The sequence below is a fragment of the Rattus norvegicus genome, chromosome 2, assembly GCF_021556685.1.
Source record: "Rattus norvegicus strain SHRSP/BbbUtx chromosome 2, alternate assembly SHRSP_T2T, whole genome shotgun sequence".
In the NCBI taxonomy this organism is placed as follows: Eukaryota; Metazoa; Chordata; class Mammalia; order Rodentia; family Muridae; genus Rattus; species Rattus norvegicus.
The window spans coordinates 171,062,536-171,080,808 of NC_141535.1; the positions used below are offsets into that span (position 1 = coordinate 171,062,536).

General features: G+C 43.8%; 1 protein-coding gene across 39 annotated transcripts in view; it reads right to left on the minus strand.

Moving 5' to 3' along the window:
* Nucleotides 1–18,273, minus strand: part of Tmem131l (transmembrane 131 like) — a 133,825-nt gene that overhangs the window by 36,621 nt on the left and 78,931 nt on the right. For 38 of the 39 annotated variants that reach the window (XR_015668663.1, XR_015668655.1, XR_015668654.1 and 35 more), the window contains 9 exon segments: nucleotides 8,734–8,811; nucleotides 8,378–8,531; nucleotides 6,160–6,218; nucleotides 5,766–5,874; nucleotides 4,156–4,249; nucleotides 3,509–3,662; nucleotides 2,917–3,087; nucleotides 1,592–1,661; nucleotides 420–537 (listed from right to left, as the gene is read on the minus strand). Coding sequence is in view for 28 of the 39 variants with exons in the window: in XM_087633167.1 (XP_087489293.1) it covers nucleotides 420–537; nucleotides 1,592–1,661; nucleotides 2,917–3,087; nucleotides 3,509–3,662; nucleotides 4,156–4,249; nucleotides 5,766–5,874; nucleotides 6,160–6,218; nucleotides 8,378–8,531; nucleotides 8,734–8,811 (1,007 nt within the window). In the remaining 11 variants the exon portion in view is untranslated. 39 annotated transcript variants of the gene reach the window in all.

An 18,273-nucleotide genomic window follows, 5' to 3' on the forward strand; every position in this document is an offset into this window, starting at 1 on the left:
ACACAGTCATAACAACACAACATTGGCAGGGACTTGTTAAAATAGATATAAAGTTGAGAAATCCCAGTGTGGGATTTTCTATTAGACAACCGGCCTAGACTCAAAAGCTTGTCAATATGATAAAAACTGAACAGATGGGGTTCTACGAGAAAAAGAATAAGAGTGTAGCCCTGAATGATCCTGAATTAAAACAAGGAAAAGGGGGGATGATAGACCTGCAACAGGTATTATAGGCCATCCAGGGGACTTTTAGTATAAACTATATATGATATATTATTGTCTAACTACTGGTTGCAGTGGTAATATTACATGAAAAGAGTATTCTCCGGTCGAGTATTCGCCAGCTTGTCCAGTAACTATCAGTCTGGAGGATAATGGACTACGGAGCCGCTACTCCTCACTGCTGATCAGGAACGCACCTGCAAACATCGCCATTTTTATATTTCTTCCACCTTTCATACAGCTTATTTGCAAGTTCAGAATCCACATCCCAGGTAGACCGATCCAGAGAAAGGCTTCTTTCCCAATCAGGAGTTTCTAAAAATTAGATCAATTTCAAAACTTAGATTGACAAAGTACAAACTGAGTAACGCCAAGGGCTGACCAAACTTCACAAACTACGAAGACTGTGGAGAGGATTATGTCTGTTGCTTACCCCCAAAGCCCTTCTAACTCAATGGCACATGATAACATCAAATTAAACAAACATGTAGAAAACAAAACTGAAGCGAATCATGTGAAGGCAGTAACTTAAAAGACACATGGCTCATGATACAGCCTGAGACAAATCAAAGCTATGCGTGCAGCAATTTCAACAGTGGTGTCTGAAGTGCACAGCAGCTTCCATGGAAACACCATGCCAGCTGTGCCTTTCAGGGTACTATGGAGGTTGGAGATGTGGAGGACAAACAGTGGTTCTCAGAAGCTGGCACCGGCCAGGGGAGTGATCCTCTACAGTGCATGGTTACCAACTGGTCTATGATTACTTCACCTCCATACATCTGCCCTAGCCTGTCTCCACTAACTGGGATGCTGGGAAGAAAAAGGGGGTTCTCCCAAAGGTAAGTCTGTACTATAAAGCTCTTCTTATATCAGAAATCTCAGTTAGTCAAAATACAAAAATAAAAATGAACCAAAACCCAGGAACAACTTCCAACTCCCTACCCAGGCCTTCGGTCTTGCACCACACTCAGCACCTGCTGATGCCCAGCCCTATGACCCAAGTCTGCAGATGGGAGTCCCAAAGACTGACTTCTACCAGCTTTCAGAGAAGAACCCCAACTTCCTAGTTTCCCCTGGTGATAAGGCCATTACAATCAATAAGGCCATTACAATTTCAAAATCTCTCACAAAAGCACAAGCTACATAAGAAAAAGAGGACATGCTTATTTCTCCAAAGACCCTGGCTGAGTCTTGAGGGTTACCAACAATTTCAGGTCATTCTGTCAGTGGTCACGTTCTCTGGGCATCCAATATGATGCGACTGCTTTAACAGAATTAATTACTAATTCCATCTCTAAATGCTAGTTTCTACCATGGCTTTCCACCCCCCAACTGCAGTGCTACTGAAACCCTAAAGCAAACCACTTACCTGGTTTTGACTTTCCCATGAAATAATGCATGCCACAATGTGCTAGCACTTCAAAACCCAGACTCCCTTCCTAGATTGAAAAGTAACATATGAATAACTTAAAACACAGCACTCAGCATGGAAATCCGAACACTGAAACACAAAGCAGACATTGGCCTCTACCTCAATGGACTCCCCTTTAACCAGAGCCAAACAACTAAGAAACAATTTCTTTGTTCCTTTGTCAGCTCAGAGGTATCTGGGTCACTACCGTGACCTCAGGACAATCATCAATGTCTACAATAACAACTTACAGTGGCTCCTGTACAACCATCCATGACTAGAAGTACAACAAGTTACCATATGAATCAGACTTGAAACATGTCTGGTTGTTTGGAGTTCTGTTTGTCTTTAGCTCTACTCTAATCCTCTAGACAGGGTATGCCAATCTCTGCTAACCTGCAGCTACCCCTGCTACAGATCTGCGGAGTGTGCACACTCCATTTCCCTATGTGCCTGAAGCCTGCCTCCTGCCTCATCTCAGTCACTGTATCATATGCATCGCATGACTAGAAATGGGGATTTTCTAAGGAATCCCTCTTGCTCAAAATATGACTAAATGAATGAACCTCACAGTCTTACTGAATTGGGTGTGTAAAGTCCTACCTTCACACCCTCAGCTAAGTGTGAGGCATTTCTAACTATGAAACATCAACACTAATAAGTGAGAAAAAACCATAAAGATGATTGCATGAATGTCTCATTGTGAAAAATCAGAACTCAGTGTTATACAGAATAGCTTGGCTCAAAGGAAGCAATAACTAAATGAAAATAAACATTAAGGAAAAAATGAGACATGCTTAAAATAATCTAAGTCGAACACAATTTGCCCAGATTTTAGGAAGAATTCCCTCATGAACTTTTTAGGCTTTAGACTGAACATCTAAGAAAAGTCAATGATTATGAACAACTATTTAAAACACGGAATAAACTGATTTGAACTGAAGTCCCTACAAACATGTGTTCTAAGTCAACTGTGTTTTCGAAGGTAAGCAAATGTTGCTTCAGGAGTGGAGACAGGAGCATCTGCCTGACAGACAGGACCCTGTGCTTCCGCTCAGCAGCAGCGGAGAGAAGTGACACTGATGGGTCACTGACGATCATGATACTTCCTGAGAAATAACCTTTCTAAGTCGAAATTTCACATGTAAGCAAGTCTACCACCTAAGACTGGTTTGGTGGTGTCTTACATCTCTTAGCCTCAAAGAAGAACTTAGCACAGGGCTATAAGGCAACTCTGACTGCTAAACGACATGACAGGACAGCAATGGCACTGGACACAATACCTTGGCCGGGGCCGAGAAAATCTGCAGAGGTATTGCAAAAACAGCACCTGTGTTTGTAGTCAGAAATACATTGGTGAACAGGTTTAGGACAACGCCTTTAACAGCAAGCTTCAGAGAAAATATATTCCAACAGCCTGGGGGTAGAAATAAAGGGCCACGGAAACTCAGAACCTAGAAAGAAAAGAAGCAGAAGTTACTTTCTAGCACTCATTAGGAGGAAAATCATTACAGTATAATGCTAAATTTGCTCTATAGTCTAGAAATTAGAACTTTATCCCATCTGTTACAGATCAAATATTTACAGTTTTAAACAAAGCTTATTTTTTAATAGACAGTATTTTAAATGTCACAGAGAAATCTTAAAGTACTGTGTAAAACCACATATCTTAATCATAAACACTGCTTATTCTGAAAGAGGAAAATAAAGACATGCACAACTGAACTCCTAAAAGTCACTCTGAAATGTTAAAAAGAAACTGTATTTGCTTTAAAATCTTTAAATCAGAATTAGGTGTTACAGATACTGGTTTCATAGCATTATATCAAACAAAGCTTAAACTAGGCTAAAGTTGAAGAAAGGGACTGTGTATACCTTTAAAATGTGCTTGGTCTCCTTGGAAACAAACACATCTTTTAATACAATGCTATGGTCAAAATGGCCCTGGTACCATATGGACCACACTCCTGTTGCAGTCTTGTGACTCTCTATGTGAAACTGGGCTGTAGAGGCATCCACTCGGAAATACCTGTGAAGAAAAGGCATGCATGTGACCAGCCCTGCACGCAGCACAGCTGTCCTCTATGGAGCCTCCAAATGAGGAAATGGGCACACAAAACCCCCTTGTGGGAAATGACTACCAACAGCAACCCCTCAGCCTCCTGGCTCATCCATAGAACAATGTAGGTGAGGCTGAGGTGACCTGACCATGACCAGGACAAAACTATGATACAAATACAACTCAGGAAATACCACAGGAGCAATTTCTCCTGATTACTTGGTTTAAAGCTAGCCCCCGACCCAATGAATTAGCCTCTCTTTTCCATTTTGGTACAAAAGACATCTGTGTTAGATATGCTAACAGAAGGAGTTACCAGTCCACAAAGAGTCATGTAGTAACAACAGTCAGACTTTTAAAGCATTGCTAGACAACAATAATACAACAACAACAACAAAACAAGCAAGCAAATGAAAAACTAAAAAAGCAAACTGAAAACTGGAAAAGGGCAAGGTGCACCTACCCCTGAACCACAGGGGAGGAGAGGCATGCTTTCATTGTTGGGGTATCTTTTCTTCTCCTTATACCCACAATTCCACTGTCACACGAGGTACCTGCTGTGGGTACGAAGAAATAAATGTGAGGCAGACGCAGTAGTATTGTTCTTTTCATTAAACCTGAACAAAAGTGAGACAGTTTCTTTATACATTTTCACTGCCTTTGCTGTCTCCAGTAAGGGAGTATAGAGGAAACAGCTCCCCTTGTTTTCCAGTTTTCTTCCTTGCCGGCTACTAACAGTCATCTGGAATTAGAGTAGTACATTCTTCCCTCCCTTCTCTTTAAACCAGCCTCTCAATTCCTTTGGGGGCGGGGGTGGGAGGGGATTGGAGTCAGTACTTTGAAGCCTTTCCTTTACAAAGATCTGTCTTAGCCATAAATAAGAGGGAGGTCCTTAGCTCAGCAGGGAAGAGAAGGCAGCTCACTGGGCGGAGTAAAGAAGAGTTGGTAGGGGAATGGGAGAGAATGAGATTCAAATAGCCCAGGAGAACACACTGGGGAATGGTGCGGAAGCATGCTTACACAAACACCATTTCCAGGCCGCTTTTGATCCAGATCATGGTACTAAATCACTGCTGCGGAATTCTTAATTCACAAACTGCTTCTACTTAAAGTACACGTAGTTCCAAACCAAATTCAAACATTCGCAAAAAACCATCAAAGCAGAGTAGACTTTCATGCTACTTCTCAATTATCTCAGACAGCAAAACTAGTGTTTTCTTGAACACTCTTGCAGGAACTATGCATGCTCAGGGACAGTGTGCGTCTGGACATCTCCTAGTGGCTGCAGGGCGCACCACACAGGGACTCCATGAAGCAGTGCCTGCCACTGGCCTCTCAGGCTGCTCGGCCAGCAAACCCTGTTGCTGCTTAGAGGCTTTGATTTCTCAGAAGGGGGTGCCTGCCATAGCTGGCCTCCAATTCCTTGGGCTCACGCGATCTTCCTGTCTCTGCTACCACAGTGACTAACTACAGGCACGTGCACCATACCTGGCATAGGGACAAGTTTGAAAACACAAGTGTCTGTAGGGACACTGCTAAAATGGAGGTAAGGACTGAAGCAGTTACATTTTTCATCAAGATTAATCAGTTTCCTTCTCAACAGCCGGCATCAGTTCTCAGCTAAAACATACACACATTTTTCCTTCCTCATTATTAAAAACAATACTAACACTTTTTAAAATTCTTATTGATCTCTGTAATCAATTATATATCTCTTGTTGCTTTAAATTGAAATTCCTTAAATATGAATGAGTTTGGGTATATTTCCCTGCAATTTGAATCCATGAGAACTCTATCAAACTGAACAGGGGCCCTGTGACTCTGCTCCCTAGGAAAGCAACAGAGTACACACACTGAACTACATGTTGCTACCAAGCAAAGCTTCAAACTCAAAGTCCTATAGGCACAGCGAAATAGAGTGCAGCTTTGGAGTGCACCAGTGTTTGGTTTACAGGAACAAAGCAGCTCAACTCCGTGAGACTGCATCAGCCCGGCCTGGAGCAGGCACCACACTGAATGAGACTGTCAACTAAAGCAGCAGGGCACAGGAGCGCCCCAGCTCTTACTGAGTACCTCTGCAAGTAAATGAGGCAACTTTCGTGAAGTTTGTTGTGGAAGTAGACAGCAGTACTGGTTCAAACTGCAGAGACAGGAGATTTTTCTGTGAGAAATGATGTATATCCTGCAACAACAAGCAAGAAATCTAATTATTCCTCTCAACCAGGAGAACACCAGAAGACAGCATTGAGTAAAATTCCCAGCAACTGCTCAGCAGATGTGTCTACAACAGCCGAAAGGGATGCTGACGGCCTTCACACAAACAGGGTGCTCAATCAAGGGACAGTGGGTTTACATGACAGCAAAAGGAAATACACACAAAGGCCTCTGCTCCTAGGAATCCCCAAGGACCTGCAGCAGAATACACATTTGTAATTTCAAATTACTTTTGGTACAACCCAGCAATTACCTGTATCCAAATAAGGCTGCTTCCTGAATGCAACACATACATATTTACTGCAGATTCGTCTGTCCAAAAGAAACAGAGCAATGAGGTTTTTACAAAGCCATAGGATCTCCACAATTATACACAGTATACATTCCTACAAAGATGAAAACATTTCTACAACTGACACGGAAATTGAATGGAAGGTGTTGTGGTTTGGCCTGGAATTATCTGTTTTTTGATGCTAATTCCACTGCCCCAAGGACAGCTGCCTAGTCATGTGCTCAGCACTCAGGTGACTTCACCAGAAACTTCTCCCCACTGAATTTGTAAAATACAGGTGAGGGCAGGTGCAGGATAGAAGGAGGCCTGTCATTGGACGAGAAGGAAGGATGGGTGGGAGAAAAGTTTGAAGGAGGAGGAGACTGGAATGGAAAGAGGAGAGATAGAAGGAACAAATGTTGTCACTGTGGAGAGAAAATGGAAGCTGACGTTAAGATTCCACTCTGTGTGTTTACAGGTTGTTATTAATGTTCTTAAGGGATGGATGTGTACTGGGCTTTGTATGTTTAGGTGGACAATTATATCTTACCAATTGGGTCAAAGGTTATTTGTTGTGTGTTCTTTTATGTGCCGGTTTGAGTGTAGGAAAGTGTGCGGCGGCTGAAGACACTGTGCTGCCTCGGAGTTGGGACGTGTGTTTCTGGCATGGAAACCTGCCTTGGGAACTAGATAGGTAGAGAGATGGCTGCCAGGCTCAGAGAGAGGCCTCCGGCAGTGTGCTATGGAATGGAGCAAAGTGGGTGAGAGGCTTTGCTGACTGAGACTAAGATCCAGCAGATATCTTGGGGCACTGCGGTGTAGACCTAGTGGGAATAAAAGACAGCATTTTTATTTTTTGCATTTTTACAACAGGAAGATACATTTTCTTTGGCACCTTCTGGGATGCATGCCTGGGCGAGTTCAGTGCTGGTGATCAGAGACAGAGCTTTATGTACTTGGGATGGGTCTAAGTCACAGGAAGATGGTGCGTGCCTGCGTGCAATTGTGTGTATCTGGCCTGAACACGTAGGTTTTCACGTGCTGAAGAACATGCAAAACAGAAATTATCATACTATGCTCCCTTTGAATAACAGTAACCAGCTAGACAGTTTTAAGCAAAGCTAAGCTCTCCAGTCATCTGGAGAGCTTTGTGTTTCCTTACTTAAAGCAACACACTTGGGAGGAATGAAACTCTGGAATCCTTGGAGGAAGGCAGCTCCCCTTTATCCATCATCCAAATGTGTTCCCCAGGGAACAGGGGTCTTCTAGCCTGGGTACCCGCCTGGCCATTAAAAAACCAACAAACTATAAACCAGAGGGGGCAGGGGAGTTCTGGCCATTGCTACAACATCTAATTCTAAAGGCTGGAAGGTAAACGATGTTTGCTGAACAATTAAAACTGTAGAGCGCAGTGATGCAGGTGGGAAGCCATAGGTTCAGGCCCCAGCATGAGACTGGGAGACGGGAAGGAAGGAGAGTGCACTGCACACCTGACACTGCTGACTGCCACTACGTAACTATGCTTTCCTGCATCACTGTGTGCTTCTTCCTTTGAATGAGTAATAAATATCCACTCACACAGCTGTTATAACTGCTATGCAACAGCAAATCCCATATTCTGCATCTCAGACATCAGACAGTATGTATCTCCTGCAAGCGTTCTTCAAAACCTGGACTGCCAAAATAGGCTATTTCTAGTAAGTAGCATACACGCTTCCAAAGAACTCTCCTCCAGGTTGTCAAACATCCAGAAACAACTAGCTCTCGGCTACTAAGAATACGAAACAGCATGATCTGGTCAACTGAGCTTCTGCAGCTTTAACCCTAGAGAGCAAGACTCGGGACTTCAAGCCCTTCATGAACATTTATCTTAGGCAGTCATGTCTATTTCATTTGCTCTCTATCTGCAAAATGCCAAGAAAAACTATTCCCACGGAGACTCAAAAAGCTTGCTGTGATTACTTAACCTCCCTGAAGTGACTGGCACAGACAGAGTGGCTGCAGACTGAGAAGGGGTGCCTGCTGCAATCTACCCCAGGCAGAGGCTGTCTTTAGTCTTTGAAAGAACCAAATACTGACTCCGGGAAACCCAGCCATGCTGCAGGAAAGTTTGAAGCTTCAATGTTTTGGAGATGAGCCAGGACCCAGTGGACACGAGACTGAGCTCGTCCCACACAGAAACTGTAAGCCCCCAGCTCACCTGAGGTCTCAGATTCATCAGTAGCTACGTAAACAATAGTGAGATGATCTAACAGGGCTTGAGTGTTCTCTTCAGGTTGCTTGGAGGAGTTTTCCACTGCTACAATGATGTTCATCTCCAAGTGTAATGTGTCATCAGATCCCAGATAGCAACTCTGAAATGAGAGGCATGGGGAAAGAAGAAAAACTCAAAAAATAAACAAACAAAAAAGTCATCTGAACTCTATGACTGCATATTTTTGAAGAAAAACAAACAGTTAAGGCAAGAGCTTGATTAGGGTGAGAATATACGGCGGTTTTGATTTTGATTTTTAAGAGGTAGGAAAGAAAACAGAGATCTGCTAATTACTGTTATACCTTTAATTGCTGACACACTTTATTATGTAAACTGCATTCCAGTTGCACCCGAAGGAGGCTGGTATTAGTGGTTTCTGCCTAAAAGAAAGAAGGAAAAGAACGTAGGTGGAAGCTACAAGCATAACAGCAAGTCATTTACTCCACGAATTCCAAGCACCTGCTAAGTGCTGCATGCTATGCTGTCCTGGAAACACATTCTGCTGTCAGTAAGCTTACATTCTAAAGGAAGTCATAAATGAAATTCCTAGTAAGGCAGGAAGCAAGCATGTATGTCCCAAGTATATGTATGTCCCATGTGTACTGCCTTGTGTGTGTTTAGTATTTGGTTAAAATACTTTTATTTTAAAGTAGGGTTATTCACTAATAACCAACTTACACTGTTTTTGCTTATTTTAAAGATCTATGCTCGTGTGTGTGTGTGTGTGTGTGTGTGTGTGTGTGTGTTGGTGTCTGAGGAGGCCAGAAGATGGCAATACATTCTTTGGAGCTGGAGTTACAGGCCATTGTGGGCCTCCCTATACGAGCACTGGGAACTAAAATGGATTCTCTGTAAAGGCAACAAGTTCTTAATCATCAAGCCATCTCTCCAGTCGTATGCTTGTTTGATTTTGAAACTAGGTCTCACAGTAGAGCCCTGATTGTCCATAGAGGTAAGATCTTCCTGCCTCATCGGCATAAATGCTAAGATTACAAGTATGCACTATTACACCCAATCCACTTCCTGGATCGTTTGTTTGCTTGTTTTGCTTTTTAATGTGTGCCTTCTTTCAATTCAATGGCCACTAGAAGCCATCTCCCTGGATGCTGACAGAAACTTCAAAAACAGATGTCCAAATGTCAACTGTCTGCCATTTTTAACACAAGAAAGAGCTATGGATGGAAGACAAAAGTATAAGGAAAGAATGCACCACTGTCAGGTTCAAAGATCTCAGCCATCTTTGATATAACTTCAAGAAAAGGAAGAGAACAGCCTAATCAAGCAGAGACAGCTGTCCAGGTTGAAGTGAGGCTGTAGACACAAGAGGAGGCAGCGAAGTCAGCATAGCATGCAAATATCAGGAACACGACCTATGACATATTCTCTTGCACAAGGTCTCTGTCATAGTCATTATGAAAGAACCCTTTTCAGCCTAGGACTCAGAGTCTGAGCATTGGGAAAGCTCAGCAAAGAGGAGCTTAATTATGTGTGAGCACCTAATTCTAGGCAGAGCCACTGTTAAGTAGAATCGCTCCCCTGAGGTTTGCTTTGCTACCATAAGCCTTGCAGAAGCACATCACCTAAGAATACATTTTAGGGATCAAGGTATAACTCAATGGTGAAGCAAAAGATTTTTGATATTTGGGCCCTGGATCCATTGATTCATCCCTCAATACTAACAATAATTACTTTGGTTCTCATTCACACCAATTTGAAGTACAGAAAAAATAACTAAGCATATTACCTATTTAAGTACAGTATAAAACATTTAAGATACTTGAACATATAAGTGGAATCAAACAAAGACTTACAAAAATCACTGCTGGTAAACAATGCTTTACACAGTCTAAGCAGAACGATGCTACCAGGGTCCTGGGCAGCCTGGTGGCTACATCTGGCCCAGTGATCTTCAAGGGCCACTGTGATTTGGCTGGCAAAGGGGTGTCGTCTTTCTCCCTCCATGTGTGCCCCTCCTGAAGCTGCACGTGCTACAGAGTAGCGCTGCATAGACACGGACCATTTCTCATTCAAGATACGGACCATAGAGAGAAGAATCACTCTTCAGTCAAGGATACATGGGTATCCACGCTCCCAAAAGAACCTCCAAACAACCTCTCAGAGTAAAAATATGAACAAATCCCTCCACAAGACACGAACCAAAACAACCTGCCTCTCAGTTTCCCTGCTTCTGTCTCCTGCCATCAGTCATGACTGATCTGGGTGCTGTGTTTCTTACACTTTCCTCCCCCTCCCAAGGGAGCTCTCCAGCAAGCTGGGCACCTTGCTGCACATGGAGGTCCTACACACACTCATCTTAGCACCACTATTTACCCGCCCTGGCATTGTTCACACCACTGTTCAAGTTACAACCTGAGAAATCCACTTCATCTCACTATCTGAGCCTCCACTGCAGTAAGTCACACTGGCCTCCTCTATTCCCTAAAACCATGCAAATGTCTTCACTCCTAACACAATGGCGGTCTAGGATCGCGAACCATGTCCCCAGCCTAACTCCAGTCTTCTGCCTGTTTCTGTGAATGAGGCTTTCCTGGAACACAGCTGGGCACTTTACTTCTGCACTGTGACCGTGTATGCTCTGTATCAAATCAATGCTGAATGCCGGCCTCACAGAGTACAGAGCCTAAATAGCTACACTAGCCACAGTAATCCAGAGAGAAATTTGTGGTACTTGCTTCCCAGTACTCTTTCCACTCCACTTTCCACAAAGGGCGAGTTCCCAAGCCAGGCAATCCCCAGGGAAGAGAACTGAAAGTTCAAGGCCAGCCTGAGCTACATTGTTACACTGTGTCTCACAAACAAGCAAAACAGTTTGTTGTTTTAAGTTGAGTTTATATGTACCCAAAACCCACATGTAGTTAGTGAGTTGCTTCAACCTTCAAGGGTTTCCCTAAGTGTCAGGTCCTTTCTTGAAGTCAGAGCCTATTTTTACCCCCATGTCCACACTGGTCTAGTTGGCATCAGAGGAGTTCTGAATGACAATTTAGACATAATTAAGAACACAGTGACCTCTTCTGATTTACAAGCTGATATTCTTGTAAATTTTTGTATAAGTGATTTTTATAACCTGCCAAACTAAGTAAGATTAGTGTGTTCGGTCAAGTATAACATAAAGAACCCACTATAGAATCAGTGTTTCTTACTTTAGGGGATTGAAACGGAAAAGTTTAACTCTGGAATACTCTCACATACACGTCTTGAGGGTGGGACTTGTGTTTAAACACAAGATTCATGTATGCCTTACACACTTCATACCTGTAGCCTGGATATAATCTCACACAGCATTTTTAAAGTAGTTCCGCCAGTGAAAACATTAGTGTACACTAAATGATCACTTCTGTGGGGTCCTGTTGGGGCTCAATTTTTCAGTCTTTAGAATACTATTGACTTCATATGCTATGACTTAGGAAGACGAATTTCCTTATGACAGGCTGTATTTCAGAACCCCACAAGGGGGAGCTGGAGTATGCCCACACTGCCTGGGACCTGTGTGGATTTGTCAAGAGAAAATTGAAAAGTTGACAGCTCTTTCTCAAAAGAACAAAATTCTTGCAATCTTAACTTTAACAGAGAAACTATTACCAAAATACAAACCATTTGGGACAACAATGAAAATAATGCAAATATTGAAGGAACCTAAAAGAGCAAGCAAAGCAGGGACAGTCCCCTCCTAATCAGAGTGCCCCGCAGTTGAGGAAATCAATTAAGCAGATGATTCCCTATGTCTGAAACTTGCTGTTTTAAGTTAGAGCATAGCATATATTAAGTCTTTACTTACACAAAACATGGTAGTGTTTTTCCCTCCTAGACATGGAGGAAATACAGCTTAGAGGGATCAATGACTTATCAAAGATCCTGGGGCCAGCTAGTGAGAAGTTATTTTTGCAAACCAGAACTTTGTTCACCAGAATATACTGAGCTTATTCTTTCTAGGTACATAGAAGAGCAGAACTTTGCCAGCACAGACATAAGATTTTAAAAGCCGTTTCAATATAGCACTCAAGAAAGAAGAAATACTTTAAACCACTTTTGTACAGAACCTGGTGGTTTGTGGTAAAAGGACAGTAGGGAACTGAGATCTGAAAAGTCATCTCCTCCCACTTGCTAAGACATTTAGGAACAACGTGTGAAGTCCTGAGACTGTGCAATAAGATAGGAAACAAAGTGGTAAAGCCCTAAGTCATTTGGATGACTTCTACAGACAGCAGCCAGCCACCAGATGACAGTCAGTACACAGAATCCCCAGAAGAATCCCCAGAACCCAAGCTCAATCACCCAGACCACAGGGACAAAGGAAGCTCTTGAAACTAGGTTTCCAAATGAAAGTTGTTCTGGAAAGTCCCAATTTTACAACCTATTTTTCTCAGACGCTTTTTACAGCTTCAGATGCTAAATCTTCTATGTCACCATGCCTATCAGCAGGGGCCCAACTCTGTACAGGCCACGGGATATTCCAGTTGGCAGCCCAAACACACTGAGGCTGTTACAACTGAGTCTTACAGCCACGGCCTTGAATACCATGAGAGCTATCCGGGGCCTGCCCTGTGCGCACAACTCTCAGACGCTAAGACCGTCATTCAATATTTGGTGACAGCTCCGTTCAATTATCATGAAGTGCAGCATGGCTGCTTCTCCCTGACATTGAACAGTAATTCCATGTCAATCCACACCAGTAGCTTCTACTCTCCCATGGAAGAAAAACGAAAGCCAACCGAACACCCAACAAACAAAACCCTTACTTATATTGCCAGAGATATTCATGCAACATGTGCATAAAGAGCTGCCTGGAACTAGTTATTGTTTTGTTTTGGTCTAAAGAAAGAGAGTTAATCCGTATCACTTCAAAACCAAAGCCCGGCCTCCCCTGCATTACTATAAGTCCCTACCTCCGTCCTTAGGAGGAGTTACTGGATTCACTCTGGGCAGAGGGCGACACCTGTGCAAACTACTGGGTATGAGGAGGGAGGGAGGTGGCTTACTTCTATGTATTCACTCGAAATTAACCACACTTCCTTAGCTTAATTCCATAACAATAATTTAGATATTTGTGGAAAGTGGCTTTTGCACATTGAAGCTGTGAAGAGGAAACTCCTTTTCCTTACTCCTTCAGTTTCTAAGGGAAATAGACTTCCAATTCTTTTCATCTAACGTAATGATTCGTTCAAAACCCAAAGGTCGGGGGATGGTGACCACGTGCCAGTTACTGCCCCCACCCCAGCATACTTGCCGGAAACCTTGAAGGACAGATGCAGGCAATCTAGAGTGAGGTAACCTGTCGGTAATGAGGTGGGTCAACCCAAAGGCAAGTGGCCTGCATCATGCAAACAATTTGGCCTTGCCATGGGAAGGGGTTTCTGGCTCCACTAGCTGTTTCTCAGTCTTTGCTTCCTGGCCAGCACAAGGCTAACAGCTCGGTTTTGTCCTTCCAGGCAGGCTCACCAGGATACACTCACTGCCTTGCCTTGACACAGGCTCAACATGTTGGGAACCAAGTGTTCATAGGCTGGAAACACAACTCAAAGTCAGCCTTTCCTCTTCTTTTCAGTTTGTTTAAAAGTTGGGGGAGGGCATGTGTGAGAGCCAGAGGTAGACAGTAGGTGACCTGTCCTGTCACCCTGGCATACTCCTTTGGGACAGTCACACACTGTGCTGAAGCTAGGCTGGCTGCCAGCAAATGACCTGCCTGTCTCCCCCTTGGTACAACAGAGGGTTAGAAGCATTTGTGATGCAGGGGATTTGACCTCAGTTCCTCGGGCTTATGCAGCAAGCACACTTCCCTGCTATTTAAAAGGAATTGATAGCCTTGCTCATAATGGGTGTGGTCAAAGACAAAAACACTGGAGGCAAAGCACTTCCCCTGCAATGTAAAAAGTTTGCTCAAATCTACCCAGAAGGACTGGAGCACAGGCTGATGGCTCCCCCATCTGGGCTCTTGCACTCCTCAGGAATCTGCTGAGGGCAGCTCTCGGGCAGCAAGCGGGCAGTACAGAAGTGAAACCTTCCTTAGGTCTGAGTGCTTCAGGGTCAACAGTGAGAAGTGATGGAAGTCCAGTGCATCCCACATCTCAGCCTGGGGCCTCTGCTGAGTCTGGACACCATTCAGTGGAGCATCATGAACAAGACACAAGAAATAAACAGACCCACAAAGTGGTGGAGCAGAAACCTAGGGAGCAAGCTGCTGTGCCTACAGAACACTGCCAAGCTCTAAAGGAGGGGCCAGTGTCTTGGGTGCCAGCTCCTTGATAGGTGGCTACTTTCAACCCCACAGTACCTATGAGCCCCTGGACCAACAGTCATACCTGCCCAGCAAGCAGTTTGGGCTTGAAACAACCAGCTGAAGCCAAGGTGCTGTCTCTGTCCTCCTACTGCCTTAGACACTTGCAGGACACTGGGAATAATTATGCTTAGAATGGGTGCCCAGAGTGGGGGAGGAGGTGGTCTTCCAACTTCAGTGCATGTAAAGTTTATGCTCTGATATCCCTGAGGATCTTGTAAGAACTTAAGACTTAAGAGTGGCTCAAGAGACCCTTAGGACTGAAACATTTGTCAGCACAGGGACCCTGGGAAGGCTGTGCACAGTATAGTGAGAGAGAGTCCTGGATGTAGCCACCAAAGGTTCCCCTGTACACAGGCCAAGACAAAGAGAATAAGGAAGGACTTCCAACTCTTTGTCTGTGAACTCGTGGACCAAGATAAGTTGACATGAGTCCATAGCCTTCAACTTCCATGCCTTGCCAGAAGACTGACTCTGAATTTGAAAGTTCCTTAAGTTTCACAACGGAAGGTGTATATTCAGAACCTGTTTTTGAAGTCATGAGAAATGGATTTTAGCTGTGTGTTAGGAACTGATTCTAAGCTCTTTACATGACTTTATCTATTCAATAGCATCCTATTCTACCAGGAAGGGGTATTACCACTTCACGGACAGAATAAGGCACAGGAAGGTTAGTTGAATTTGAGGCCACCCAGAACCATGATCATTATGCAGGTCAGGTTTGGGGTTCTCCTTACCCGCTAGCACCACACATCCCTGGATAGGGGAAGGCATCCTTCAGAGGGGTACCTTAATGCTGCAGTGTGACTCCATTACAGAGAAACTCCTGAGCTGTCCTGGAAATACAGCTGAGGACTTGGGATGAGGGACAGAAGGGAATGGGGGCTCAGGTTTGGCAGTGTCACCTTCAGCACACCTAATGCATTTTTAAATACAAAAGGCATAGGGAAGGGGCTGCTTGGAGCCTAGAGGTCAGGCCGAGGACGGTGGAAGCTCAGGGCTGCTCTCTTCCTCCAGCTCCCTAAGTCTGTCAACTGGTCTAGGACTATGAATCCAGAGTAGTGTTACAAGAATTCCCTTCCCCAGCTCTCCCGTCGTCTCAGCCCAGCTGCCTTCCCATGAGGCACAAGAGCTCCTAGTTGTGAGTAACAGATTAGAATCCTGTCCTGTATCTTTTCCCTTCTCTGTGCCAGGGTGAGGGAGTGTCTGCCACTGGGCCAGGTGTCCAAGCTGGGGACAGAGAGATAGTAACTCATCAGAGAGATATTAAAGGGGAACATGCCTCTGTCATATAAATATGCTAAGATGTCCTTTTATTTCTCTCATTTTTAATTCTTTGTTCGACTTTCCTTTGTTTTTGTTTAATTTTGCTTGAGACAAGGGGTTCACTATGTAGCCCAGGTTGGCCTCAAACTCTTAACCTCAGGCTCTGTAGGGCTGAAATGATCTATACCCTTTCACCTCTGCTGTTTTTGAGGTAGGGTCCGGCCAGAACTCAAGACTTCCTCTCTCTGGGTGCTGGGATAAAGGCATCCTCTAACATGCCTGGCCCAACCATGCTTAGCTGTCTAACTCCTGGTTCTTTACCTGCAGCAGGTTCAGAACTGGTCAGAAAACAGTGCCAACAAGGCAGCTTTGTGTCTCTTAACAAGCCTTTCTAGAGTATTCTAACACAATGACTATTTGAAAGAAGTTTAAAAAACCCTCTAGGCCATAATTTTATAAACAGCTTATAATTTCTTAGGATTATTTAATTCCCTCATTAATGAATTCAATTACTGTTATTTCATGTAATACAACAGACCATGCCGTTTATTAGTCAGAGCATAAAGCTTGATTCGGCTTATAATCCAGTAGAGGAAACCATCCCTTGTCTAAACGGTGTCTCAGAAAACTGCTCATGCCACTCAACTGATAATGCAGGACAACCAGTAGATCGCCAGTGTGGTGACCCTTGACCTTCCCTACTGTGTACAACAGTCAGAAGATCAGGGCTACGATGGAGCCCTTAAACATTTCCTATTTTCTATGTTAGCCCTCCATAACCTAGATAGTTTTTTGCAGCACTTTTTTTTATTAAGTAAACCTGCCCTCTCCATCTCTCCACTGTCTGTGAGTGAGAGTCTCTCTAAAGTCTCCTCCCCACTCCGATTTTACCACTCAGCCTTCCCTCTGTCATACTGAACTGACAGGACCAGCACCATCTAACAGCAAACTTGGACCCTCTCATGGGGCTCCAGCGCCTGTCCCTGGCACCAACAGCGAAAGCTGTGCCAACTCTCAAAGGTTAATAAGTCCTGGGCGGGGGAGAGGGATCTTAGACATCACACCTGAGAAAGTCTCTTCACCCACACAGGACAGCAACATGATCACTGTTGGAGAGCCATCCCTCCTCCATACAAACTAGAAAACTACAGAAGACAACAGGTACTAATAATGGTGACCTTTGCCAAGTATGGCTGTGCTTTGGAATATCTTTTTACTATGATGTTATTAATTGCATTTATCAGTGGTGTTCAGTGCAATATTTACACACACACACACACACACACACACACACACACACACACACACACACAAAGTCACTCTCCCTCAATCATACCCTCTACTTTTCACTCCTCTAGTTTGTTTCCCTTGTTTTGTTAAAAATCATACATTTTGTAATCACAGAGTATCTTGAAAACATATTCTTTTTAGAAGTTAGTGTGTCACTGCATAAGTGTGTACACACAGTACAGCTGTGTGCCACGGACTCCCTTTAAAATTTTAACTTCTCTAGGTTTAGACAATTATTACTTTACAGTGGCTCCCAAATTTTAAGTTCTTTTTAGCCTTTCATACACCTGGTGGATACCGGGATGACACACATTTCAAAAATAGCTTTGAAATGTAAATCAATAAAACATTCTCTACATGTGAGCAGCCTAGATCCAGGAAGGTATTGGAGAAAATGTTTTTGAAAAACGTGTTTTATGGGGTTCAACCCTTAGACAAAGAGCCATGGGCAATTAGTACTGCTGAAGGAGGGAGACCCGGTCTTCCCCAGGGATGAGCCCCCTAACTGGTTACCCAATGACAGCTGGGCAGCTCTGAAAACAGACACACAGGCAACACTAAACAGGCTCAGCAGGTTGTATGTGTACAGCTATGTGCATATTTACATATATATAACCATAAATAAGAGAAAAGGCCGCCATAAATTTGGAAAAGGGATCATGAAAGGGGCTGAAAGAAAGGGAAAGGTAATAACGTAACCATATTTTAATCATTATGAATTACAACAAACTGGGCTAGTTCGCTCTCCATTTTTGTCCACGTGACACAAGCCAGCAAGTGTCATCTGGGAAAAGGAAATGTCAAAGGAGGAAATGCCTCCATCAGACTGCCTCAGGCAAGACTGCCAGCATGTGTTTGGTTAACAGCTGATGTGGGAGGGCTCAGCTCACTGGAGCAGTGGCACTTCTGGGCTGGGGGTCCTGGAGGAAATAAACCAGGAAGTGGCACCTCTCCATGGCCTTTGAACCAATCAGTTCCTGCTTAGGTCCCTTCA